The following is a 27376-nucleotide window of genomic DNA, read 5'->3' as shown; positions in this document are numbered from 1 at the left end:
ATTAAAGACATCGTTAAAATAGTCCAAGCGACTACAGGGGCTCAATCTTAAGTTTATCAAACGACGAGAACACTTTTGTGCGCAAAAAAAACGACTTTATTTCAACTATTCGTTTTTTTCTCCCTCTGCGCGAGTCAGGTTACTAGTTTAATAGCGTAAGCTTCTGTTATTGTACGTCACACGCATCACACACACGACCAGCGTCGGCCAATAGTGAGCCTACGTGTGACGTAGCTTTACGCAATCACACTACGTTAACTGACTACAGGCCCATGGAGAAGGAAGTGAACAGTTGAAATAAAGTCGTTATTTTTGTTTGTTTTTGCGCACAAAAAGTGTTCTCGTCGTTTGCTAAAGTTAAAATTGAGCCCCTGTAGTCACTTGGACTATTTTAACGATGTCTTTAATGACTTTTCGATGCCAGCAAGAGTTATTCCCTCAAGAAGCCTATGGACTAGTATGCAGGAGTGATCTTAATATCTTAAATAGGGCTGTAGTCAAGACCACCTTTGTCGAGTCCAAGACAAGTCCAAGACCAGGACTAGTCGAGTCCAAGTCAAGACCGAGTCCAAAAAGGTTCGAGTCCGAGGCAAGACCAAGTCCAGGACAGGAAAAAAAAGGTCTTCAGGGCCTGAATTTCGTTTTTGCCAAACAAAATTATTAAATTTATCTTGCCTAAATGTTTGTGCTCATTGCATTTTTTACAATGGGGTAATGTTGTTAAGAATTTACACAACACAAGGCTTGATTTAAATTGTTCAGTTAAAATGAAAAAAGTTACACAAATAAATACAATAAAGATACAAATATAAAGAGAAACGTTTTTGAATAGGTCTACTACTAGTATACATAGACAGAAACTGAATAAAGTAATCAAATTGAAAATAACACTGGATAGTATTTTAGTCCATTAAACACATAGGCTATTAATCCCGATTCCTTTAACTTAAAGCTCTCTTTTGTTGTTTTGACGACACAATTAATGACCGACACATATGGTTACTGTCACTTTAAGAGCTAGTGTATGGATTCTCTCTTCATTATACTGGCATGCGTTTTATGCATATTAAAGACAAAACCGACTATGTTTAGACCATTATTGAGAATGAGGAGTCACGTGCTTGGGCGGGGTCTGAGCTGGTCGGCCATGATGGTAGGAGAAGCTATCGGTTACCAGGGGCAACGCCTTTAGAACCCATAGACGCGAGTAAACATTCCAGAGCTCTTTAATTTTCGCGCATTTATTATTTTGGCAGGACAGAGATGGATCTAAGAATATGAGGAAAAAAAAGGAAGAAAGTAAAGCAAAGCTAAAAGATAAGGCGAAAGGAAAGGGACCTTACAGGAACAAACTCACACAAAGTGCAAAACAGCTGTATTTGGAGAAGCACCATCAATATATTTGTTCTTTTGCACTAATAACACTATTATTATTTTATTATTATTACTTATGTTGTCCATGAAACTTATGTTGTCCAAATAGCCTATTTCAGTTCTCAATAAATATTGTTAGGCCATATCAAGTTGTTTCAAACATTTATTTCAATGAAAAAAAAAAAGTAATAAGGCACTCAAACAACACTTTTGCATATGTTCGTTAAGGCACAGCAAACAGTGAAAATCGTATACTAAAGGCATCAGCAAACCCATCAATCCGCGTCTCCTCGTCAGGTCAGACTCTCCCTGCTGTGTCCATTTCGATAACCCCAAAAACTGTATTCCATTGTTCCTATGTTTTCCATATGTCTCGTGTGAGTTACTGGAGGAGTTCTTAACGCAGCAGTGACTTCCAGGCATGGTAAAACAGTGCGGTATTGCGAGAAACTCCTCTACTACCGAGCTAAAAACACACGTATACAATACTGTTTTGCCGTGGGAATCCTACCAACATGGCGGAGAGGGGAGGGGCTCTGTAAAATGACGTCAACTCCTCATTCTCAATACTCACGAAGATCGAAATTGACACGGTTTGGAGTGTTAAAGCAATATAGCTAATCCGTGAAAAATGACTTTTGTTACTGGCCAGCTGTTCTTGAGGTGGATTGTCTATGAATGTGCGCATATAGTCATCCCAGAGAGCGCACGAGGACTGATAGTTTCAAATTGCTTGAATGTTAAACTGGTAAAACTTAAAAAGACGTGCAAATGGTAAGCTTTATTCACGATGCACTACTGGCCCGAATGCAAGTGAATATTCTGTCATGTCCCGACTCCTGAACGCGAGTGTGTATTATCGCAGCAGCGCTTGATGCGCCTTCCACAACACATGAGAGAAGAGAAGACGCGGCACCGTTGAACGCTCACGCTGTTTGTGAAATTGCGTGTGGCAGATAGTTATTAAAAGAATGATTTAATTTTATAATCTGTGTGGATTACGATTGCGGGAATATCCCACATTATAAATGGGAGACCTGCAGGAATCATTAGAATTGTGCGCAACACCCAGTAGGCTAACTATAGTGCATGAGAAGACGCGCTCCGTTGTAGTGAGCGCTTGGTCGGTTAATTTGGGCAAGTTAACGTTACCCTGATAGGCTGGTAAAAAATGAACACACATACAAAAATGTTGGACTCGAGACCAAAAGCCATATTTGGCAAGACCAGTGGCCGAGACCGAGACAAGTCCGAGTCCGAATACCAGCGAGTCCGAGACAAGTCCGAGACCATAGAAAAACGGTCTCGAGTCCGGACTCGAGTCCAAGACCGGACTCGAGTACTACAGCCCTGATCTTAAATAGCCTATCTTAATTTGTGTTCCGAAGATGAACGAAGGTCTTACGGGGTTGGAACAACATGAGGGTGAGTAAATACTGACAGAATTTTCATTTTTGGGTGAACTAACCCAGACAGCAAACTGACATTGAATCAACGTGGAAACGACGTCTCTCATGACATTGAAACAACGTTGATTTTGCTCATCAAATTAACGTTGAACCAACGTCAGACGCGGCATTCTTCAAAGCTAAATGAAAATCGAAAATTGGTTTGCTTTCATAACGTTGAAACAACGTTGATTTCAAGTTGATTTTCAAGTTGATTTTCAGTTAGTTTTGAAAGAATGACGCGTCTGAAGTTGGTTTAACGTTAATTCGATGACGTCACGGTTTAACCCCCTCAAACATGAAACTTACACTTAAACTGAAACTTAAACTTACCATAACGACCTATTGGTTTTCATTAAACCGAGAAAAATGGGATTTTGTTTTATTGATGAGAAATGGTCTATTATTTAAAATGCAAAAAAAAAAAATAATAATTTTTTTTATTATTTTCAAGGTGAAAAGGATTCATTTGATCCATGCCGAAGAAAACGTCTAAATGTCACGTTTTTAATGAAGCAGCCTAAATGAGTAAAATGTCTATTTTTCCGGCGTCCAGCTCCACGTTTAAGCAAAGGGTACGCTAAAACAAAGTATTACATCGACGTTAAACAACGTTAACCGTGTTAACCATAACCTTTTAAATACTCGACCTAGTTCCGTTGCTTAGCAACGGGAAGAAACTGTAACTTCAGTGCCCAACCCGGTATCACGACAAGACGTGAAATAATTACGTTGGTCCACTTTGGAAAACGTGTAGATGTCACGGTTTAACCCCCTCAAACGTGAAACTTACACTTAAACTTAAACTTACCATAACGACCTATTGGTTTTCATTAAACCGAGAAAAATGGGATTTTGTTTTATTGATGATGACTGAGAAATGGTCTATTATTTAAAATGCAAAAAAAACCCCAAAAAATAAACATTTATTATTTTCAAGGTGAAAAGGATTAATTTGATCCACGCCGAAGAAAACATCTAAATGTCACGTTTTTAATGAAGCAGCCTAAATGAAAATGTCTATTTTTCCGGCGTCCAGCTCCTCGTTTAAGCAAAGGGTACGCTAAAACAACGTATTACATCAACGTTAAACCACGTTAACTGTGTTAACCATAACCTTTTAAATACTCGACCTAGTTCCGTTGCTTAGCAACGGGAAGAAACTCCTGTAACTTCAGTGCCCAACCCGGTATCACGACAATACGTGAAATAATCACGTTGGTCCACTTTGGAAAACGTGTAAATGTCACGGTTTAACTGATATAGTGATAGTTTAAACCAAACTCAAAACCATAAATAGGGCTATAGTAAGTAGTAAGTAAGTAAGTAAACTTTATTTATATAGCACTTTTCACAGACATGAAGGGTCACAAAGTGCTTTACAGTAAAAAAAACAAATAATAAAAGAAATAAAAACCACAACACACATTACAACACCACCATATAGCTAGTTAAAAGCTTGTCTAAAAAGATGTGTTTTAAGGTGTTTACTAAAATTTTCTACAGTGTCCAAAGCTCTCAAGACTAATGGAAGAGAATTCCAGAGCCTTGGAGCAACCACACAAAACGCACTATCACCTCTTGTTTTAAAACGTGTTCTAGGAACATTAAAAAGGTCTTGGCCTGAAGACCTCAGGGAGCGACCGGGAGACTGAAATTTATCATGAATATTATGTAGATTTAAAGCATTATTTAGCTGGTACGCCACAACCTTTTCTAGAATTTTAGAAATAAATGGCAATTTAGAAATAGGCCTATAATTTTTGTATGAAGCTGCATCAAGTTTGCTCTTTTTCAAGACAGGCTGAACTATAGCATGCTTAAAACAACTAGGAACCTGGCCCAGCTGAAGAGATAAGTTTAAAATTGAAACCAAACATGGGCCAAGATAATGTATGGATTTTAAAAGCAGAGATGTAGGTAGAATGTCAACTGGGCTTTGAGAAGGTTTCATCGTCCCAACTAATTTAAGGATGTCATTCAGGGAGATAGGGCAGAAAGAGTCCAATATTGAAGGTCTGACTCTGTGCTGATTAATCTGGGGGTCTGCTGACGGAACAATGCCTGCCCTGACAGTTCTAACCTTGTCCACAAAATAACGCAGAAAGTGGTTGCAGTCAGCATTAGAAAACACAGAGACACTACAAGTAGCAGGAGACACAATGTTGTTAATAGTATCAAAGAGAGCTTTAGGATTGTTTTTTATTTGCAGATATAAGATTGGTAAAGTAAGAGACTCTAGCAACCTTAATCATTTTGTTTAAGTCCATTAAAAGCTCTTTAAGATACAGGCGGTGGACTTGTAATTGAGTCACTTTCCATAAGCGCTCCGTTCCCCGACAAACACACTTTAGACTGCGGATGGCATCATTTATCCACGGGGCTGTATTAACAGCAGAAACTTCTCTAGTTTTAAGTGGTGCCACATTGTCCAACAGCAGGGTGCAGTGATCATTAAAGGCCTGTGCACAAGTGTCCACGTCATTCGAAATAAGGACCAGGCTTGAGTCAAATGCAGCTGAAAAACTCTCAACAGTTAATCAAACGTGAGCGAGACGCTCGTTTAAGAAGATCCTCATCACAAATAAGATCAAATAAAATGCAATTATGATCACTGACAAATACATCTTCAATACAAACATTATTAATGTTTACCCCATATGAAAGAACAAGATCGAGTGTATGTCCCTTGCTGTGCGTAGGACCAGAGACATGCTGAGTGAAATTAAAAGATTCAGTAGAAGCATTTTTGCAAGTATCATCATCCACATGGATATTGAAATCGCCAACAATAATCACTCTATTCAGCTTAATTATAGATGATAGAAAATCAGAAAATTCAGACAGAAAAGAGGCCACAGGCCCAGGAGGCCGGTAAACTAGGATACAATAGAATGCATTTGAATGACCAACCTTCATCATCTGAAGTTCAAACGAAGACGTGTCAGCGCTAACTGACTTCTTCTTCTTCTTTTCGTTTCATGGCCGTTCACTCCTTTGGAGTATTACCGCCACCTACTGTATACCTTACGCACATGATTAATGGATCTGATTAAGAAGGAGGGAAAGGAAAAAAAAAACCCATCCCATAGTATCAGAGCTCGTGTATCAGCTGACGCTGCGTGTTCAGCTCCTCCAGCTTCTACACTGAGCTTCTCAAACCTCCAGGATGATCAGAAACTTGTTCTCCTCCTCTGGCTAGATCCTGTGATCTAGTCCTGTAAGCTCTAAAAAAGTTATCACTTCCCTAAACCTTTCTCTATCACTCAAACCCTTTCCCAATAGGTCCATAATGCTCACTGGCCTGTTCTTTATATTTCTAAAAAGAGCCCTACGCTGATCTTCATAGCCTACTTCTACTGTTTCAAGTATGCCACATTCATCACACATACCATTACCATGCTTTCCCATTAATGCTAGTGTTGATTTTAAACCTGTATGACCCATCCTTAATCTAGAAATCATGACTTCTTCCTTTCTATGTCTTCCATAGCACGAATATTTTATCCCTACTGATTTTACAATACTATAATACCACCTACCTGTACTGCTACTTTCCCATCTTTGTTGCCATATTCTTATTATTTCTCTATTAATTATTGATCTAACTTCATTTCTTCCTAAAGGTATCTTAATATCTACCAAGTCTTTCCTTAATGCTTCTTTTGCTAATTTATCTGCTATTTAGTTTCCTACTATCCCAATGTGTGCCGGTACCCAACAAAAGTATTCAAGTATCCCCTCTATGTTCAGCCTATAATGTATAAATTTCTACCATCAAGTCTTCTCTGTCTGTTTTTGTTGATAGTATACTTTTAAGTGCTGATGCAGAATCTGAAAAAATTACAGTCGCCATCCTATTTGGCTTAGTCTGCTCTAACCACGGCAATCCTACAATTATAGCAGTTAATTCTGATGAATATGCGCTAACTGACTGGCAAATTAAACGTTTTTTACTGTAAACACCACAGCGAGATCTCCTCCCCGGCCTTTGAGTCTTGGCGTGCTGATGAAATATACTGCCATCTTGTGTCAAATTATATTTCTATATTTATTTTTCCAACAAATAAAACTAAACCCGCAATAAAACCCATCTAATACACCATTGAACTCATCAGACTCAGTGGCTCAGTTGATCAAGTGTTGGAGTTTAATCAAGGAGACCTGAGTTCAAATCCCATTCTTTCTTAAGTTAAATTCTTGTGATTATATCAAACAAAGTGGCCAATTTTAAGACGTGAAATAATCATGTTGGTCCACTTTGGAAAACTTGTAGATGTTTAACCCCCTCAAACGTGAAACTGAAATTTAAACTGAAACTTAAACTTACCATGACGACCTAAACCGAGAAAAATGGGATTTTGTTTTATTGATAATGACTGAGAAATGGTCTATTATTTAAAATGCAAAAAAAAAAAAAAAAACATTTATTATTTTCAAGGTGAAAAGGATTCATTTGATCCACGCCGAAGAAAACATCTAAATGTCACGTTTTTAATGAAGCAGCCTAAATGAGTAAAATGTCTATTTTTCCGGCGTCCAGCTCCTCGTTTAAGCAAAGGGTACGCTAAAACAACGTATTACATCGACGTTAAACCACGTTAACGGTGTTAACCATAACCTTTTAAATACTCGACCTAGTTCCGTTGCTTAGCAACGGGAAGAAACTCCTGTAACTTCAGTGCCCAACCCGGTATCACGTGAAATAATCACGTTGGTCCACTTTGGAAAACGTGTAGACGTCACGGTTTAATTGATAGTGATAGTTTAAACCAAACTCAAAACCATAAATCGGGCTATACTGCCCTCTTGTGTCAAATTATATTTCTATATTTATTTTTCCAACAAATAAAACCAGACCCGCAATAAAACCCATCTAATACACCATTGAACTCATCAGACTCAGTGGCTCAATTGATAAAGCCTTGGGCTTTAATCAAGGAGACCTGAATTCAAATCCCATTCTTTCTTATGTTAAATTCTTGTGATTATATCAAACAAAGTGGCCAAAACAACATCTCTCCAACCCATGATAAGACGTGAAATAATCACGTTGGTCCACCCTTTAACACTTCAGCTACTTCTTCTATTAACTAATGTGGAAACAACCTTAACTAATCAGTAATTAATTAATATCGAATTTAGGACTAAGATAGTTTCTTATTAGGCAATCAATAATTACTTAATGAAATTGGCATCATTAAGAACTAATAGTTAATTATGACAAATTATAAAGAATTACTGCCAATCACAACATTAATCAGACATAATCAGTCATTTTTGCTCTAAATATAGTCATAAAATGCATCACTAATTACTCAAGTGTTACCTAGTCACTCGTCTTCAAGGACTACTAGTGATCTGGACTATTATTTTAAAGTAAAAAACATGTTTTTCAGTTTAAAATACTGGTCCAGATCACCAGTAGTTCCTGCTTTGTGGTTGTGGTCAGGACAATAAATCAAGAACAATTGTGTTTTCCGACATGACTATATTGTCTATATAAAATGAAACGTGTAGACAATAAAAATGAAAAGTATCAATTCCTACACTGTTAATATATCATTATCATACCTAGAAATTATAATCTGTTTCATGAGAAAACATGAACTGTTTGAATTAACTTGTGAAATGTTTGATTGTTGAAATATTACTGTATATTTAAACCTTGGAGAAATGTTTAAAGTCTGGTGAATGGGGCATTCACATGGACTCAGTGGCTTGTGATCAGACAGAAACAGGAGAAACAGTGCCAGTGTGTGTGTGTGTGTTTAGGGTGGATTGAAGGCTGTGGTCTGGACAGATGCCTTCCAGATGGTGGTGATGGTGGCCGGGTTCCTCACTGTTCTGATCCAGGGAGCGAATAGAGCGGGGGGGATTGAGACTGTTTGGAGAACAGCTCATGAAGGAGGCAGACTGGAAGTCTTTGAGTATGTATGTGTTCAGACACTCAATTTACTGGTTATACTCTTTATTTCATTATTGTACACTCTATACACTTTATATCATTACATGTCATTATTGATTTATGATAGCCCATTCTCGCCCCCAGGGCGTCACCTAACTGACGCCTTGGGAAGCATTTTGACCATGCTTCAATATCTGACACTTTAGGCACCCTTTAGCATCAGTTAGATGACGCCCTAGGATCGCGTGTAACCCTACCCCAGACCTAAACCTACTCGCGTCATCTAACTGACGCTTTCCTTTAGCGTCAGTTAAATGACGCCATAGGATCGCGTCATGTAACTGACGCTAAAGGGTGCCTAAAGCGTTGAATATTGAAGCATGGTCAAAAGGTGATGCCTTGGGGTGAGAATACATTGTTTACCAGCATCAATGAGTTCATTTAAATAGTGATATTTTGTAACAGGTTCAAATATTTTTCCAGCTTTGACGTCAATCCTCTAAGGCGGCACACGTTCTGGACTCTCACTGTAGGGGGCACCTTCACATGGTTGGGTATCTATGGGGTAAATCAGTCAACGATCCAGAGATGCATCTCTTGTAAAACAGAAAGTCATGCACGCTGGTGAGCTCCCATTACACGTAACTTTCCATAATATTCTCAAAATCTGGTCATGCATTTAAAAAAAAAAAAAAGATTACCATTATATATAGTCTATAGAAAAAAAGACATTTATGTATTTAAACAAATACATTTATCTGGTCACTTTGCAAATCAATGTGTTTCATCATTAAAAGTGGAGAAAATTATTTAGCTTAAATTGTGAAAATAATAAACAATACTATTTTCACATTTTATATTGGAAATATCAATTGTTTACTCTAAAACTGTGAGAAAATCAAAGTTGTGCTCCACATTTTTGGTAGATATATATCAAAAAATGTACTTTCACTAAGATTTTGTTTGGGCGCAGTACCGAGCGTTTCCTCTAGATGAAATTCATCTAATGATGATTACCAAATTTCTGGAGGAACGCGTTCAGTTAATTTACACGAGTGGAGTGAACTCAGTCAATGATTACAGATTCAGCAATCTCACCTCACTCCATCGATATTGTTTAGCAGCATCCCTCCACACTTCCAGTCCTAAACACTTACATAGGAGGGAGTACTCTGGGTTCGGGCCAAACTCCGAGCTCGAAGCCCTCCCCCCGGACAGCACACCAAATACGCGTTTACCCATTACAAATGTAACACCACCGTATTACATTTGTTTCCAATGCAAGTCATTTTTGACCGTGAACAATACAAGTGTGTCTATTTTTTTTCCAGGACCGTGTAACTTTTTCGAATCATGTCCATGATTTACTTTTGTGTGTTCACATAACAAGTGGCAAAAAACATAACCTTTAGAAATACTGAAAAAACAAAACAAATGTAATTGGCCGAACAGCACTAGAGGGTTAATCTAACTTGTACTTCTACCATTTCCAAGGGAAACATTATAAAAAAAATTCTCCCTTTTCTTTGTGAATTTTTTATATTATATTTTATATATATATATATATATATATATATATATATATATATATATATATATATTCCAGTCAATAAATCTGTAGTCAACAGGTTTCAGACAGCATCTTAAACAGCATCTTACATAATAAGGACATTGAGAACACAGTAAATTAAACAGGATGCTTTCAAAAGTTTGTGCATCAAATATACTTTAACCAGTTAACTTACAATACTTTAGTACAATTAAAGTCGACACAAAATGAAAAGTCACCCTATTTTCAATATTATAGATCTTATCGTGAACAATTAATCTGTTTCATTTTTTTTTTTTTATGTTTTGAACTCGTGTTGTTTAATCAACATGATATTACTGGACCTTCTGATGAAACTAACAGACTTCTCTCTGGTGACATATGCAGGACTTCTCCAATCATTTAGTCCGCTTAAACCCCACCCCCAGCAAGCTCACGTTCTTCTGCCTCAAGTTTTCAAGCACCAGCTTTTCATTTATATTTTGAGTTCAGTTAATTCCAAAAATGGTATTCCTTTTGTCTTAGGGCTCTGTATCTGAATCTGCTGGGTTTGTGGATCATTTTGTTCTGTGCTGTGACATCTGGTCTAATGATGTACGCTTTCTACTCCCAATGTGACCCCTGGTCAAGTGGATTGGTCTCTGCACCAGACCAGGTGATGATCTCTAAACATTTATTTGAAATAAACCTCTAAAATATAATCACCTTAATGAAACAGTAGAGTATCCACATGTCAATGGTTTAATATAATTTGTTTAGCAGTATTATTAGTGGAACTCACTAGCAAAGTAACTATTGCTATATCACTATTCATTCTTTGCAGTCACGTGACACCATGGATAACTGGCGGGTATAGCGACAAACAGTGGCCAGCCAGGGGAATTGCAGCCTTGCAAATTTCTAATACTAAAATCAGTTAACTATTTAGACCATATGTTACCAAATGTTAAAATTAGATATCAAAAAAAGATTAACATACTTGGAACGTGTGATCCATACACAGCATCCGCTGATGTTTTCATTGCTTTGAAGCTGGCAAAGACTGAGATATTTACATTATATTATAGAGAATCCATCACCTTACACCGCACACACAATTAAAGCCTACAAAAGTACAGATAGCTATCTTTTTTTAAAGAGTGGATGGGTTAACACACTGTCCAATGGGAGGTGAAAAACAGGAATATCTTCATAATCAAAGCAAAGGTCCGTTTACTTATTGCAGCTATAAAACAAAGTGACATCTGTTCCATCGTGTGATGAAGTCTTCATCTGGATATGTACAGTACACCCTGCCTGGCTAGCAGGATGTCAAACATTGTAGCCTACCTGCTCATTTGGGGGATTGATTGTGATCCACTCCACATAGCATCAGACAACAGACGAGAGCAGCGAAATGCGTATAATCCTGTAAGCAATCTGTTAGGCTGTGATGTAGTACAGTAATTCATTGAATTTAAAGGGGTCATGAACTGGTTTTTAAATGTTATTATATTGTTGTCTGAGGTCAACTTAAGACGTTCGCTTGGTTTTTGCATTCAAAAACATCAAAATGAATAAGTAATAGGCTATTTTGTACCCAAGTTGTGAGCCTTCCTGAAAAACGGTCGGTTTTTATGGGCGTGTCGCGCTGAAGACTTGGAAATAAACGCCCACTGCTGCGAGTGGAGAACAGTTTTGCATATTATAATGAGTTTAACTCACCCGTCGGTGTACGTGGGGGAAAACGTCCAATGTTGTCAAATGGCAACCGGATTCGCCCATACATGTTCGACCCAGAGTCCGTGTGTTGCACATTTCCTGTCAGATCCAATATAGACGGCACAGCACCGTTCTTTACTCTTAATCGGTCTGCAAATCCAGTCTTGTTGACAAAACAATCCTCAGTGAAATGAAGCGAACAGACGACGATGTTTTACCCTCATCAGCTGGAACGTCATTAAAAATAAAGTTTATCCATGAAGTCCTACTGGAATCCAGAGGAAGCTTATGCAGCGACTGTCTTCTTTCACAACCAGGCACTGCAAAATATTCTGTATTGCTCGGTAGAATGATCCGGTTTCATCACGAGGTAGGCATGCAAGTTAGGCTACTTAGCTATGCGTGTAATGCGCGAATCGGTGGGCGGGGCTAAACCGGCCGTGTTGAAGTAGGTGTTGATCTTCTTCTGCGGGGGTGGTGTTTTAACCCCTTCGACGTCATAGTTTCCCACTTTTCAAAACGAGACGTTTTCAGAGGCTGGTGTAAATAAAAGCTTTTATTGGACTAACAAGGACGTTTTCAGTTCTGAAACTTACAGGATATTCTTATAATATGATAACCTCTTAGATATCAAAAGTAGGGATCGACCGATATGGATTTTTTAGTGCCGATACCGATACCGATTTTTTTCCCATCAGCCTTAGCCGATGACCGATACGGGCTGCCGATTTTCTTGAGCCGATATTTGGAGCCGATACATTTTGCTCCCTCAATTTACATCTTAAAAATAACATGATGTTAACAAATGTTACAGGTCTCAATTTAATAAAAGTAACATTTAACTAACTTCAAAAATGAATATTTAACAAATAGTAAAAACATGTGAGGTAGAACAAGAACAAGTAGATAAACAATTTAAAAAATATTAAAAACATGAAGTAGAACAAAAAAAGTTCAGTGCTGAAAATGAATATTTAAGCATAAATTAAATAATTACACTATTGCACACAGTAGCAACCAGCATAATAAAGTGCACAGTGCACACTGTACTTCATTTTAAAAGAAACGAACTATGTACTGCATGGTTTCAATTTTCCTACATAAAATAAAATGAGCATGTCTAGTCTCTAATATTACTGCGATTGCGAGGGAGACAAACTCCACACGCCCCAAACCTCAGCCAGGTGAGCGCTGAATAAATCTCCCACAAAAAGCACAGAATAACGTTGGCATTCCTTAATCCTATGACCAGAGTTCGTTACCGTATGCATACTAGGGCTGTCAAAATTGCTCAAATGGCGTTTGCATATTCCCTCTAAAAAACATATTCGAACATCCCGTTGCGCGTTTTGTTGTTGACGCGCATTACATCAATAACAGGACACATTAATAAAAAGAGACATAACTACTAGTATTAGATGGTTTATTTGAGTTTAAACATATTTGACAACGTATTAAAAAGCAAGTAAATCAACTAATGGCCAAGACCGCAGAGCTCACTCTGTCTCGCCCTGGACTCGCTCAGGCACTCTCTCTCTCGCCCTCACGGTCTCTGCGCGTCGGTTAAATGAACAACAAACAAATGTTGAGTGCTAAACAAGAGTTTTGTGCAAGCAATTTAAGGTTGCGAGTCGCGACTCTTGTCCCAAATATAGCAGGCTTCAGTTCATTCAGTGATTGAAGTTTCACAGTATATAACCGACAGTGAGCGCTCCGAGCGAGCTGTGCAGCTGTAGTAACGTTATTAGTCTGCAACCGCGGGCGTGTTTTTCCACATTCAAATATTAATTTTCACCTTCAAAATTAATAGATATTCGAATGTAGAATATTCATAGACAGTCCTAATGCATACTGAACGGATAACCTACACCTTAACTATTTGCAGCTTCTTAATACAATGGCAAGCAGTTAAGTTTTATAGACGAGGCATTCGCGTTTTCCATTTGGACCCACAAACTTGCTTAGTTGCAAGCACATAACAGTTATAGGGCGACGTGTTTCCATTTTTAAAGTGTTTGACAATATTTCAGGAGTCAAACATTTAAAAGATCCTTTGAAAGTTTAAGTTACCATTCTCGTGAAGAGCAGGTTGCACTCTGCTAGTGGAGGAGGGCGGGGCACGTGAACTGCAGCATCTCCAGCAGCACAGAGCTGCCCGTGGCCGCCTGTCTATAAATAACGGCGGGAAAAAAAAACTATCGGCGAAAGCGCAGCGGTGTATCGGCCGATTCCGATACACGTAAAAACCTCAAATATCGGCCCGATATATCGGCCGGCCGATATATCGGTCGATCACTAATCAAAAGCTCAAGGAAAATTTAATTTCTCAGTTCATCACCCCTTTAAAGGGTACATATCATGCTTTTAAATCATTCATTTTTACATATAAATCATAGGGATGCACCGAATATTCGGCCGCCGAAAATTTTCGGCCGAAAATGGCCCAAAAGTGCATTTTCGGTTTTCGGCCGAAAGACTTTTATCACCGAAACAATACGGCCGAAATGTTGTGATGACGCAAACAGAAACCGCGACCTGCACGTGCATGTCTGAAGCAACATGTCTGCGGTGTGGAAGTATTTCAGTGTATCTGAACCCGCGAGGAGATGGAAACCTTGTTTATCCACCTATATCTGCTCTAAACAATGCGTGCCGCCATGACGACGAATCCGGTTGCGAGCGGGTCAAGAGCGGTGCGCGCGCTGTCTGTGGAGACTCGAGCTGCGGAGGCAGGCGAAAGTATTAAACAAGGCAGCGCGAGTCTCCACAGACAGCGCGCGCACCGCTTTTTACCCGCTCACAACCGGATTCGTCGTCATGGCGGCACGCATTGTTTAGAGCAGATAAAGGTGGATGAACCAATTAAAAATTATAAATAAGACTCGCGCTGCAGAGGCAGGCGAAAGTAAACAAGGCAGCGCGAGTCTCCACAAACAGCGCGTGCATCGAGGCGTTTATACTTCGTTGCGCGTCTTGTTGTACTATTCCTTGAAACGACAGGGGACGACTCAAGTAGCTGTCCTCAGTCTAACCAATCAGGAATCGGTGAGAAGAAGACAGATAAATACATGACAATGTTTATTTTTTAGTATTCCACCACCAATACAAAAATAATCATGTAAAACCCAGTAAACCCTGAGATTATTGCTTGTTACATTACAAAAAAAATATGTATATGGGAACATGTATGTATAGAACTAAATTAATGCTCTCTTAAATATTTTCTGCATTCACTAAACATGTTTCATTAAGTTTCATGTACATTTGTATTAAACATGGACCATTGTTCATTTAAAAAGGCTTTTTATGCTATTGTATGCTAAATTTTTAAAATGTAACTAATTTAGACGTGCAAACTGGGTGCTAGTGTGATGAGAAGTTTTCGCTCGGCTTTGTTTTTGAGAGAACATTTCATTTTAAAACCTTTCTGCAGGCCAGTAGATTATTATTTAGTGTACACATGAGTGGGGTCAAGTTAAACATTTTAGTTTGAATTTTATTTTATACTGTGCATTGTGCTAAATAAATATTTGCAAATATTGTAATTTTTTTTTTTTTTAAATGTTATATTAATTTATGCAATTGCAATGCCTTGATTTTAGTAAAGTTTGTACACAGTCATAGCCATAAATGCAATGATACTAATAATTGGCATAATTTATTTCGGTGTTTTGGTTTTCGGCCTTGGTTTCCTCTTTTTCGGTTTTCGGTTTCGGCCAAGAATTTTCATTTCGGTGCATCCCTAATAAATCATACCATTGTGGTCTATATAAAACATAACTGCAATGCTTGGGTCTGAATTCCTCATTATTATAGCTCCACAAGCCCCTTTTCTACCCCTTTTCTGATGTGCATCTTTGAGCGACCCGTTTCAAAGCGGCCCCTTTAAATAAAAAGGAGATGCGTCATACCCCACACGCTCTCAAGGTCGATGAGTTCGCGGTCAGTTCAACTCCCCACGTTCGGCCATTATTGTAGTTTGATTAGAGATATACGATTATATACGATCCCTTAAAAGAACATTTTTATTCACACGTTAATAAAATGTCAACAACAGAAGACTTGTCCATCAAGCCTTACATATTGGAACCAGAGCGAGTGAGTTGATAAAGACGACGACGAACCTGCAGCAACAACCTTCATATGGATGTATTGGTATGCGAGTTAACTGTTTTGTGTTATTAGTGAAAGTCGACTATTTCTCTTGTTAAAACAAGCACACTGACAAGATAAATGACTACGGTCTAATCTTACCACAAACAATCTGTCAAACAAAAGCATCAGAAAAGCAGCTAAATGACCATTGATGAAACTCAAGAACAATAATACTGCAGACGTGTAACGTTAGTTACTTCAAAACAAAAACAAAGAAAGACAAAGGTACTGCTAAACCATGACCACCATGTGTTTTAAGAAAGTAAAGTACTTTATTTTTATTAACGATATTTACAGCTTATCGAAATGCTCTGTTCGTCGTCTCCAAAGATAGAAGGAATTTACCTCTCATTCAGACGAAGTCAATCGGCAAACCCTTCTGTATAACGTTACTGGCGGAGGTTGTTGAAGTGGGAATCATTGAAGTGCTTCAGGTCACTACATCCAAAAACCGCTTTTGACTTGCCCTCTCGTAACTTCTGCATCATTGAGCTCGGACTACAAAATTGGAGCGAGAAATAATAATGGCGGATTTCTCGAAGTGTTGGACCGGTAGTCGATGTCCTTATTTGGCAGTTCTGCTGCAAATACGCCGACGTTGTAGTTCAAAAAACGTCATAGAAAACAGAAAAATCTGAACAGGTTGAAAAATATGACCAAAACAGAATATAAAGATATAAACGAAGCACCTGAAGAGAATAATTGCATCTTTTCTTTACTTATAAACACTCCAAATATTCAACAAAATGCATTTAAGGGCTAAAAAAAGTGGATTTTGCATGATATGTCCCCTTTAAGATCCTTGACTAGTTTACTGGGTTTCGTTGCTAGAGAACGACGTTCTTGCCCGCCAGCCAGTACTTGTGACGTCACGTGCAAAGTATGAGTTGCTCATTTTGTTAACTTTAGCATATCCATTTCTTCTCAGCTCATGCCATATTTTGTGATGGAAATTCTTGGGGCATTTCCAGGACTGCCTGGGTTATTTGTCGCATGTGCATTCAGTGGAACTCTGAGGTAAAGCGGAGGCATTCTGTCTCTCAATGAGTTTCCAAAAGTTCACAGTAACATATGCGTTAATGTAGTAATATAGCTTACATTTAAATAAAAAAAATAATTTGCTTAATGTTTAATTATAAAGATGTTTCTTAGATTTAGAAATACGGTACCACTGATTTAGAGACATATATCTATATTTCATAATACTTCTGACCTATAAAAGGAGACATCATGTTCTGTTTCTCTTTTTCAGCACAGTAGCTGCCAGTATCAATGCGTTGGCCACGGTAATGTATGAGGACTTTGTGAGCCAGTGTTTTGGAGATCTGTCCAACCGAGCAGCCAACTGGATCAGTAAAGCACTGTGTAAATACAGTACATCCAATGTGTTCAAACCTTTTAAGGGATTCAATGGAGGATTCTCATAATGAGAATATTAATTGTGTCATATGGCATAAGAGCAGATTTATCACTGAGAAGTCTTACCTCAGTGGATCAGTACATCATTATGAGTCACAGCGGGGGGGAAAACAACCTGAAAAATCTGTCCGTTCTGCAACTTTAAATGGGCAGAAATGGAAATTCAAGAGATCATTGGATCTTCAGATTTTACCAAGAAACGTCTGACGTTTTAACAGGCAGAAGTAGGTCAAACAAACGGCAGAGTGAACCAAAACGAAACCCAAGCAACTGAACACTCATGAGAGCACAGCTTTATAAAGCTGGTCTAGAAATCATCAAGTTACACACTCAGCACTTGGAACATTAAGCAATGATCATTTCACCATAAATGAGTGATATTTGCAGATTTGAATGAATCTTGGAGAACGTCTTGGGTTATGACTAAAAACCTTGTTCCCTGAGAAGGGAACAAGACACTGTGTAGTTGAAAAACGACTCTTTGGGGACGCTCCCTAAGCATACGCTTCTGAGTATTGGTGTTGCGTCATGTCGTAACATGTGACGGAATAACCGGATGCATAAAAGTGACGCTGACACACACACACACACACATCAGCCTCTCGATGAAGCAAGCCGCTCAAAGGCCTCGAAGGGCATGGCAAGACGACTCAGTGTCTCGTTCCCTTCTCAGGGAACAAGGGTTATAGTCATAACCCGAGACGTTCCCTTTCGAGGGAACTCAACACTGAGTCATTGAAAAACGACTTTTTGGGGAACGAATGCCCACTCGGCCACGCACCGAATAGGCCTGTCACCGAATAGTGCCTGAATCAGTGAAACTGATTCAGGCACTCAGCTAGGACGAGAGCATGTGTGTGCCAGGTGGACAGACTATAAAACCTGATAAAAGTGTGCAGGGTAGCCCAACCGGCTGCCTCACAGATCTCCTGGAGGGGCACTCCCAAAAGAAGGGCCCTAGAGGACGCCATGCCTCTAGTAGAATGAGCCCTTACGGCCAAAGGTGAATGCAAATTGTGCACCTTGTAAGCCAAGGTAATAGCCTGAACAATCCAATTGCTAATGGTTTGCTTGGACGAGGTACAAGGTAAACACTCAAAGCTCTGACGGGGCAGAGCAAATGAAGCTTCTCTTCTTCTGCCGACACATGAGGTGGAGGATGGAATGCCTGCAGGACCGTAGACCGAGCCATATTAGCAGGCACTTTAGGCATATAGCCCGGACTCGGGTGCAAAAAGGCCTTTACTCTGCCAGGGGCAAACGCCAAGCAAGCTTGTGTCACTGCCAGGGCTTGGAGATCTCCCACCCTCTTAAGAGAGGTGATAGCTAAGAGAAAGACTAATTTAAGGGTAAGATCTTTAGGCGAAGCTGACTTGAAGAGGTTTGAAGGGGGCCAGGGAACGCGAGCCTGACCGTGCTCGTCAAAGCACGCCAGCTGGGAGCGCAGCACTCTCATAGGTAGTGTTTCACAGTTTCCACAGGCCCCTCGAGAGCTGCCCGGGGGTGCTGCGCTCCCAAACAGTTTATGCACAGAACATGCGTGTCCCCACCCGTAATGAAACGAGGGCAGGGGTGCACACACTTCCTAAACTGCTTGCTGGCCATTTTATGTACTGCATAAGACAAACAACACCAAATAAGACAGACAGCATTCAACACAGAGTGCTTGCTGAAGAGCGAAAGCTGATGTGTGTGTGTGTGTGTGTGTGTGTGTCAGCGTCACTTTTATGCATCCGGTTATGCTGTCACGTTACGTCACGATGACCAATCGGGATTGGATTAAGGCGGGCATACACTGTGCGATTTTCGTCCGATTTTGAGCCGAATTCTGACTCGTGCGACTCATTTTCGTGTCGGACCGATTTTCAGCTTTGTCGTGCGTCGTTTGTCGTGCAGTGTTCGTGCAGTGTACAGGGAGAAACGAGAGGCGATTAACCTCTCACGATCGACAATCGGATGGTCGGATGAATTTCTGGCATGTCAGAAATTTTGGTCGCTCCTCGTGACTATATCGCACAGTTGAAGCAAAGCTACGAACCGATTGCCCTAAACTCAGTGTTTTTTCCCTCACTGCACCTGCGCGAAAACAGAAGTTTAACCATTTCATCTGCAGCAAAAATAAAATTAAAATAAAAACGAGCTACAAATTACTGTTGCTTACCTCCAGTTCGTGTTGCAAAATGGATAATATTACCCACCGTCTTCAAGCCACCTGATATGTAACACCTCTTTTATTATTTTGTCAAACAATGTTTTTGAAATAAACCTGTTTTTAATTTTCATTGATGATTAATAATGGCAATGTTCGGACATATTATAGACTGTTAATAGTTATTTTATATATAATTCATTGTAATCGACTTAAATGTTTTAGACAATTTTTAATGAGGAGTAAGATTAATATTTTATTATCCTCACAGCACGTTGGTTATGTGCGGTGAAAATATTGCGTGGCAAATTAATTATAATAGCGGATCAATTTAATAGTAAAATTAGCCTATAGGCCTCCCCTAATAATGATAATATAATAATAATAATAATTAAATGCATAAATTGAAAATACTAAATCATCTTGATACTGATAGCAGATGCTTGTTTTGACAATATCTCTGGATACATGCACGTAAATAGGCGCAATCTAGGGGGTTATCGCAGATATTACACGTATAGTGTGAGCAGTGAAGTCGCAGCTCGACGATCGGACCGTACAGTGTGAGCACATAAATCCTGAACTTTGGCTTTGCATCGCATGCGATTTACTCGTTCAGTGTGAGTAGGTACCTTGCGGAAATCGCACAGACATCGCACAGTGTATGCCCGCCTTAAGTTTCATTCATACTTCAGAAGTGTATGCTTAGGGAGCGTCCCCAAAGAGTCATTTTTCAACGACAAAGTGTTGAGTTCCCTCGAAAGGGAACATTGTGCTTTAGAATACTTTTAAAAAGAGAACTTTTATTGTAAAAGAAAAGTTGTAAATTAGTACACTTTAAATATATTTCATTGGAAGAACTTTACATGTTTTCTGTTTGTCAACGCATCAAAACAAATGTACACTTTAGAGCACAACAAAAGATTACTAAAACATAATGATCGATAATGTACTTTTTAATTTCAAATTATTACAAAGTTCACTTTTGAGGAGTGTTACATGTGTTAAGAAACATTTATGAAAGTGTACTCTCTTTAAGTGGCTTTTGTTTAATTAATTTTATAGTACATGTAGCACCCTCTTCCCTCTCAATTATGACGTACTTGAGCTCTTAGGGCGGGTACTCAGGTTCGAATTTTAGTCTCTCGACTAAACTATAAGGGAACTCACTTAACACCCTTTAGCACAACTCCCTATTTCCTCAGTTTAGCTATAATCGGGCATTTTATGAGAATAACTTAACCCAAAAGAAATGAAGAGTTCAGATGCAAAAGCCTCTAAATGCCATTTGAAATTTTCTTCTTTAATGATGATTTTTTATCAAACTTGTATATTTAAGTTCAGTAATTTCACTTAAATGGCAATGATAATTGCCTATTAATTGTTATTTAAGTGAAATTACTGAACTTAAATATACACGTTTGATAAAAATCATCATTAAAGAAGAAAATTTCAAATGCCATTTAGAGGCTTTTGCATCTGAACTCTTCAAATATTCAATTTAACTTCCAAACAAACCAATCAGTAAGACTTGATGAAATCACTTCAAGTAAACAATTAAAATGTTTATTAACAAAAAATATGAAATTAAATAAAAAAATGGAAAATTTGAAATAAAAGGGAGGATAAATAAGCAGTAGGCCTAAATTACAATGTACTGTCTATTTTAAAATTGTCACAACCGGTCGGTTGGAATCCTAAAATTATACACAATTTCTCAGATTAATGTACTTTTAGAATTGAATATCAATCACAAATGAATATGAATTACAGTTGAGTATGACTCTTTTTACCCAATAATAAATCAAATGTCTCTCAATATGGTTTTACACTTTTTTAAATGCCCATACAAATAGGCTACATGAAACTTCACTTTAAAGTCCCCGTGAACCGGAAGTTGCAAACGATTTCTCTCCAGTGCTGTGACGTTTTCCAAGTGAAACGGAATATTGAACAGAGGGCAGGGTTTTACTCTAGCGCTCCTCCTCTCCATCTCTCGCTCATAACAAACTAACGGTTTGAGGGGAGTGGTTAAGCGTTTTCCCACCCAAGCTGTGAAACCTACGTCATCAGAAAAAGAAACCGTTCCAGACCGGAAGTAACTTTTCAGATTTTGATTAAAGATTACCAAGGTAAAACATTTGTTTAATATATTTTTACTTGCACGGATTAATTGTTCACCACAAGACTAGTAATATGCGCTAACAAAGCAAATAGGTTCAATTTTGATTTCACAGGGACTTTAACAGAAATGAATAATAATAAATACAACACCCCTCAGGAAAATAAACGGCAGTTATAATTTGACAAATAATCACATGAACTTTAGTGGGCCCACACACACACACACACACACACACACACACACACACACACACAATCAAGCTCACCCCTCGTTGCAGGCCTGTAACCGTTGCTCGAGTGCGTTGTGGCCGCAAAACAAAAGGATAATTGGCCGCTTCACTCCGAAGAGCCAAATAAATATTTAAGGTGATACCTCAACTCCGTAGTGAAAAGTCCTCCCTCGTTAGGAAGCTTTTCTCACTGATATGCGTCCTGGCGATCCTCGCAATCCCCCGTTGCCAGGGGAACCCTGAACCTCTCGGTGATTCAGGGCGCTACCTGGATCGTGCAGCTTCTCCTTATCACCGCTATTCACGCTGGTATTTAAAGTCCACTTTAGTATTTAGCTAACGTTACTCAGTCACTAATTCGTTTGTAGTAAGCACTAACTCGCCTGGAACTCACACAAGTGTACTGAACAGAAAATCAACTCAGCGTTCAGTTTACAGCCGGCAAACCTTACAAAACAAAATCAATGCTGCTAAATCAATACTTTTCTGATAGTTTCAATACTTTTCGTTGCTCAAAGAAATAAAATCAATAAATCCTATTCGGATTAATCGTGATTCTCTCTCACACATACATCGGCGCGCTTCGACACACACCTCCTTCGCCTTGACTCTTCCTCTATTCTTTCCCCTCCCCCTTCCCAAGAACCAATCAAACTTCACATTACGTAGATATAAGGTGGGCTTATTCAATAATTAACCAATGAATAACGGACAAACACCAACTTGTTGGTAAAACCCACGTTTTGCACATGTAAATTACAACCAAACTATCAGGCGAAACGATGCTCTTAAAGGGGTAGATACCCATAAAGACATTGTAAAGAACTATGTAATTCAGTACCCGAAACATTATCATTAAGGACCTAAATACTTTTGTTTAACTGTGAGGAGAAATCCCAGGGTTACATACATACAAGTACTTTTTTTAAAAATATACTTTTAAGATACACATATAATTACACATAAGTAAGTACACATATAATACAGTCCAGTACACTTATTTTTTCACAAAAGTTGATGAAACATGTGGTTTCACATCATGATGAATCGACAATAAGATTAGAAATGCCTTAATCTAGTATTCCATTTGATTGTGCAAAACTCTTCGTCATTGATGCATATTCTGTTCTTTAGATATTGATTCTATTGTATCGTTTTTTTTTTTTTTTCATTAATAAGGTGAAAACTTTTAAAAGAACTCTCCTCTTTGTCAATTTTTATAAATTATTTATACCCATTACACAAATGGTGTGAGATGTGCCAAATTTTCATACTTAGGGTTAGGGGTTTGTTCAAATTACTAACCCTGAATATAAGAATTGTAGTTATGCTTGACTAGAAAGAACTACTGTATTTCATTAATACTTCTACACTGACTGTCTGCTGATGATCAGGTGTGGTGTTTGGTGTGGCCTGCACTACTATGGCCGTGGGTGCTTCATATATGGGAGGAATTGTGCAGGTATGTGGCTCATGGTATTCTCATTTGGGTCCAGATGATCTGTTACTGCTTAGTTTCCTGTCGTTGAGTATCTTTTTCCTCTTGTGCCTCAGGCGGCCCTCAGTATCCATGGCATGTGTGGAGGCCCAATGCTGGGCCTGTTTTCTCTTGGAATCCTGTTTCCTGTCACTAACCTAAAGGTTAATCTAAACTTTCATACCAGACTTGTATAATGGTTGGATTTAAATTTTAGTTTTCTCTCAGTTTTGGAGTACTAGAGACATCTGAAATAATAGCAAAAAAAAAAAAAAAAAAAAAAAAGCATAAACATTTAAGTTTTTACATTTTTACATCTCATTTACCAATTACATTAGAATTTTAAAATACAACTTAATTTGCCAATTTTAAATATTAAATATTCAAATGCAATATTTAATCTTTCATAATGGTAAAATCTCCTATTTTTACTTTGTAAGACTTTAAATAATATAGCTGTTTCTTTTTTTTTTTAAATACTTTTATGTGTATTTATGAGCCTAACCTAACTTATATTAAAGCTAGGGCTAGGAAATGTGTTGCTATGAAGTCTATATAATTTTCTAAATAGTATATAATACAAATCAATAAGACAAAAAATCTTTTTAGAGATAAAATGTAACAAAAGCAATTTCCCCTATTTATCTGCAGAACCTATTTAATAGAAATTATGAATGAGTCTAAAAAATACTATCAACATTACATGTGCATTATTTTATCATGTAAAATAAAACATGAATTAATTTTTAATTTGTGCTTCACCAAAGTTCATATTGTTCACATCCTTTGTGATTTGTGGTCTTTAACTTTAGGGGGCATTTGGAGGATTGATTGTGGGCATCAGTCTCTCATTCTGGGTTGGTGTGGGAGCGTTCATTTATCCCGCATCCAGCAATAACACACATCCCCTTGAACTCAACACTGCAGGCTGCAACTACAGCATCTCAGCCGATGGATCCAACCAAACATTACTCTCCTCTGACAGGTGCGATATGCTTTTATTAGTCTTCTGAAGTTAAAATACAGAAGACCCCACATTTGTGGAAATTAATTTGTGTTTGTCAAACCATTTCATGGGGTACAAGAGTGCACTCAGTTGTCCTGGAAAATAAGAATGCAATTTCTATAAAAAATATTATCACAGACTAGACATAATGACCAACATCAAATGAAAGTAAATGATTACATTTTCTGACAGTGATAGTTTCTATCCTTTTTATAAGGAATACATATCATTCAGTTCAGCCATGAAACTCTGGGGTGAAGGACCCTAACATGCAATCTGCAATTACGTCATTACAGCATGGCACAAATTGATTGGCCTCTGCTAATCCTGCAGCCAATGAGACTGCTTGCTCAACATTTAAATAGTCTGGTTCAGTGTTTGTTGTTCAACACTATAGAGTTCCTCTGAACAGGGCAGTCTGAAGGATGTTGGGGGCCCCAAGCAAAATGGCCCCCTCCCCCACAAGCACACACAAACACACACACAAGAAAGCCTACAGGAACACGAGCATGGCCATACTGTTTAAGTTCACCCACACATATATCCCAACACTAGCACATTAAGATAAGTAATGAAAAAAGGATGTTCCTCTGCCTCTTTCTGGTTAAATAATGTTTATAAATGGGCAAAGTTACAAAGTATTTAACTAAAAAGACTGTTTGCTAACAGTTAACCCAGACAGCAAACTGACATTGAATCAACGTGGAAACGACGTCTCTCATGACATTGAAACAACGTTGATTTGCTCATCGAATTAACGTTGAACCAACGTCAGACGCGGCATTCTTCAAAGCTAAATGAAATCGAAAATTGGTTTTCTTTCATAACGTTGAAACAACGCGTTGATTTCAAGTTGATTCTCCGTTAGTTTTGAAAGAATGACGCATCTGACGTTGGTTCAACGTTAATTCGATGAGCAAAACAATGTCAGATCAACGTTGTTTCGATGTCATGTTTCCACGTTGATTCAATGTCAGTTTGCTATCTGGGAAATTACAATTATCTAAAGGTTAAATAACTAACAATTTACCATCTATTAATGATGGTTATTATAAAGTGTTAACGAAAACTACGTTAGCATTTCTAACTACGTTAGAAAAGATACGTTAGCATTTCCATATTTTGATATTAGAAGCGAAGGGGTGCAGCTGATTTCACAACCAGTGCTTAAAAACAGCCCAAGCTAATGTTTGATGCACGGAATTTATTGTGTGGTTTTCCTAACCCCCATTGCTAAATAGATTATCACGGTGGAATAGTTGTTTAACATGCTATGCCACTTTCATCAAAACCTATTGCAAAGCTATAGCAATGTCATTTCATTAAATACGATAAACAGTGATTCTGGAACACATCTGCGTCTTCCCAATCCTGTCAAAAACACAGTATGTAACCATATTCTGTCCGTTCGGGGAAAACAAATGTTGCACTGACTGTTCGTTACATTACAAGCAGCATTTTCCGTCAGGCAGGTAGCTAACATAAACATATTTTTGCTAGCCTACCTCCCCCAGCTCCACCTGCTTCGATATGCTACAGGATATGTGTATGTCTATTTATGCAGCAGCAGCAGCATATCTTACATGCTCACAGAAGTGTCTGTGTATCTATTGACAATAAAGGTCCTTGCACACTGAGTCCGAAATTCTCGTCCGAAATTTCTGCATGTTAAAAAATAAATACGACCTCACGTTGAGTTAATCACGCTTACACACTGCCCCCGAAACTTTCGTCAGTCATATTCAGATCGGGTTTGATTTTCTGAGTTTTTTGCATCCATAGCAAGCATTTTGATCGGTGTTTTGACAATTCAGAGACACCGAATGACAAATACGAAAAAACGTATACGGAAATTTCAGACTCAGTGTGAAAGACCTTTAGTCAGTTCTTGCTCTGCAGCAGCAGTGTGGCAGATGTAGTCCAGCAAAACCACACACTTAAACTTTGCCATTTTGAATAAGACACTAAAACTGTTTCAAGAGTTGTCATGATTGAAATGAATTGGTTTTTATTTGAAAAGTTTTTATAATATAATATAATAATCTATTGACAGTCCTATTTTTACTGTACAATTGTAAACATGATGCACTTTCATTATAATATAATTTAATAATCCTTTGTTGACAATTATTCATTACTTCAATGAGTTCATTGTTTCTGCGTTAAATTGTTAAATTGTGATTTTGACTGTTGACTGATTTTGTATTTCTGAAATACATTACTTAGGCAGTTATCCCAAATAATCAATCACTCTAAATTGTATTGTGGTTTACATTTTTCTGTAAAGATACGTTGAAATGTTGTTCATTGTGAAAAGCCATATACAAATAAATGTGAATTGAATTGAATTGAATTAATATGATGTAAATGATTTCTGTCTTGTGTTCAGACATTGGCTGGCTGATTCATGGTACTCCATGTCCTATCTATACTATAGTGCAGTGGGCTTTATTGGCACTATAGCAGCAGGCCTTCTTATCACACTGCTGACAGGTGAGAGCAAAATTTCATTAGCTCATCTATTCAATCACATACTGGCAGCAACAACAATAAAAAAATCTGCTGCTCTCAGAGATAGAGAAAGATCATTCCTACCAAAGAATCTGAGAGCTATGAATAGTCCTATCAAAGTTATTTTAAAGAAGTCATACATCAATTTATTCATACACGTATAATGTTAGTCAAGGTTGTCTTTCAGTCGAGACAATTAGTCAACGATGACTGAATGGGGATCAGGCTAGGGAGCCAATCGTCTTCGAGTACTATTGAATGAGCCAATGGAATTGGTGTGCATGATGACACACACTCCACCCCCATGGAGCAGGGTATAAATACG

The 27376-nt window shown here is 38.2% G+C and overlaps 1 protein-coding gene across 1 annotated transcript in view; it reads left to right on the top strand.

Moving 5' to 3' along the window:
• Nucleotides 1–27376, top strand: part of slc5a12 (solute carrier family 5 member 12) — a 43564-nt gene that overhangs the window by 12460 nt on the left and 3728 nt on the right. The window contains exons 5-13 of the mRNA XM_039656672.2: nt 8598–8752; nt 9214–9354; nt 10805–10934; nt 17064–17152; nt 17388–17500; nt 23452–23519; nt 23612–23698; nt 24347–24519; nt 26930–27033. Of these exons, the coding sequence (XP_039512606.2) occupies nt 8598–8752; nt 9214–9354; nt 10805–10934; nt 17064–17152; nt 17388–17500; nt 23452–23519; nt 23612–23698; nt 24347–24519; nt 26930–27033 (1060 nt within the window). The remainder of the gene's footprint in view (nt 1–8597; nt 8753–9213; nt 9355–10804; nt 10935–17063; nt 17153–17387; nt 17501–23451; nt 23520–23611; nt 23699–24346; nt 24520–26929; nt 27034–27376) is intronic.

Source organism: Pimephales promelas, chromosome 25 (genome assembly GCF_988280905.1).
Source record: "Pimephales promelas chromosome 25, fPimPro1.hap1.1, whole genome shotgun sequence".
Lineage (NCBI taxonomy): Eukaryota > Metazoa > Chordata > Actinopteri > Cypriniformes > Leuciscidae > Pimephales > Pimephales promelas.
The sequence above is the reverse complement of the archived record's forward strand: the minus strand, read 5'-3'. Positions and strand labels throughout refer to the sequence as shown.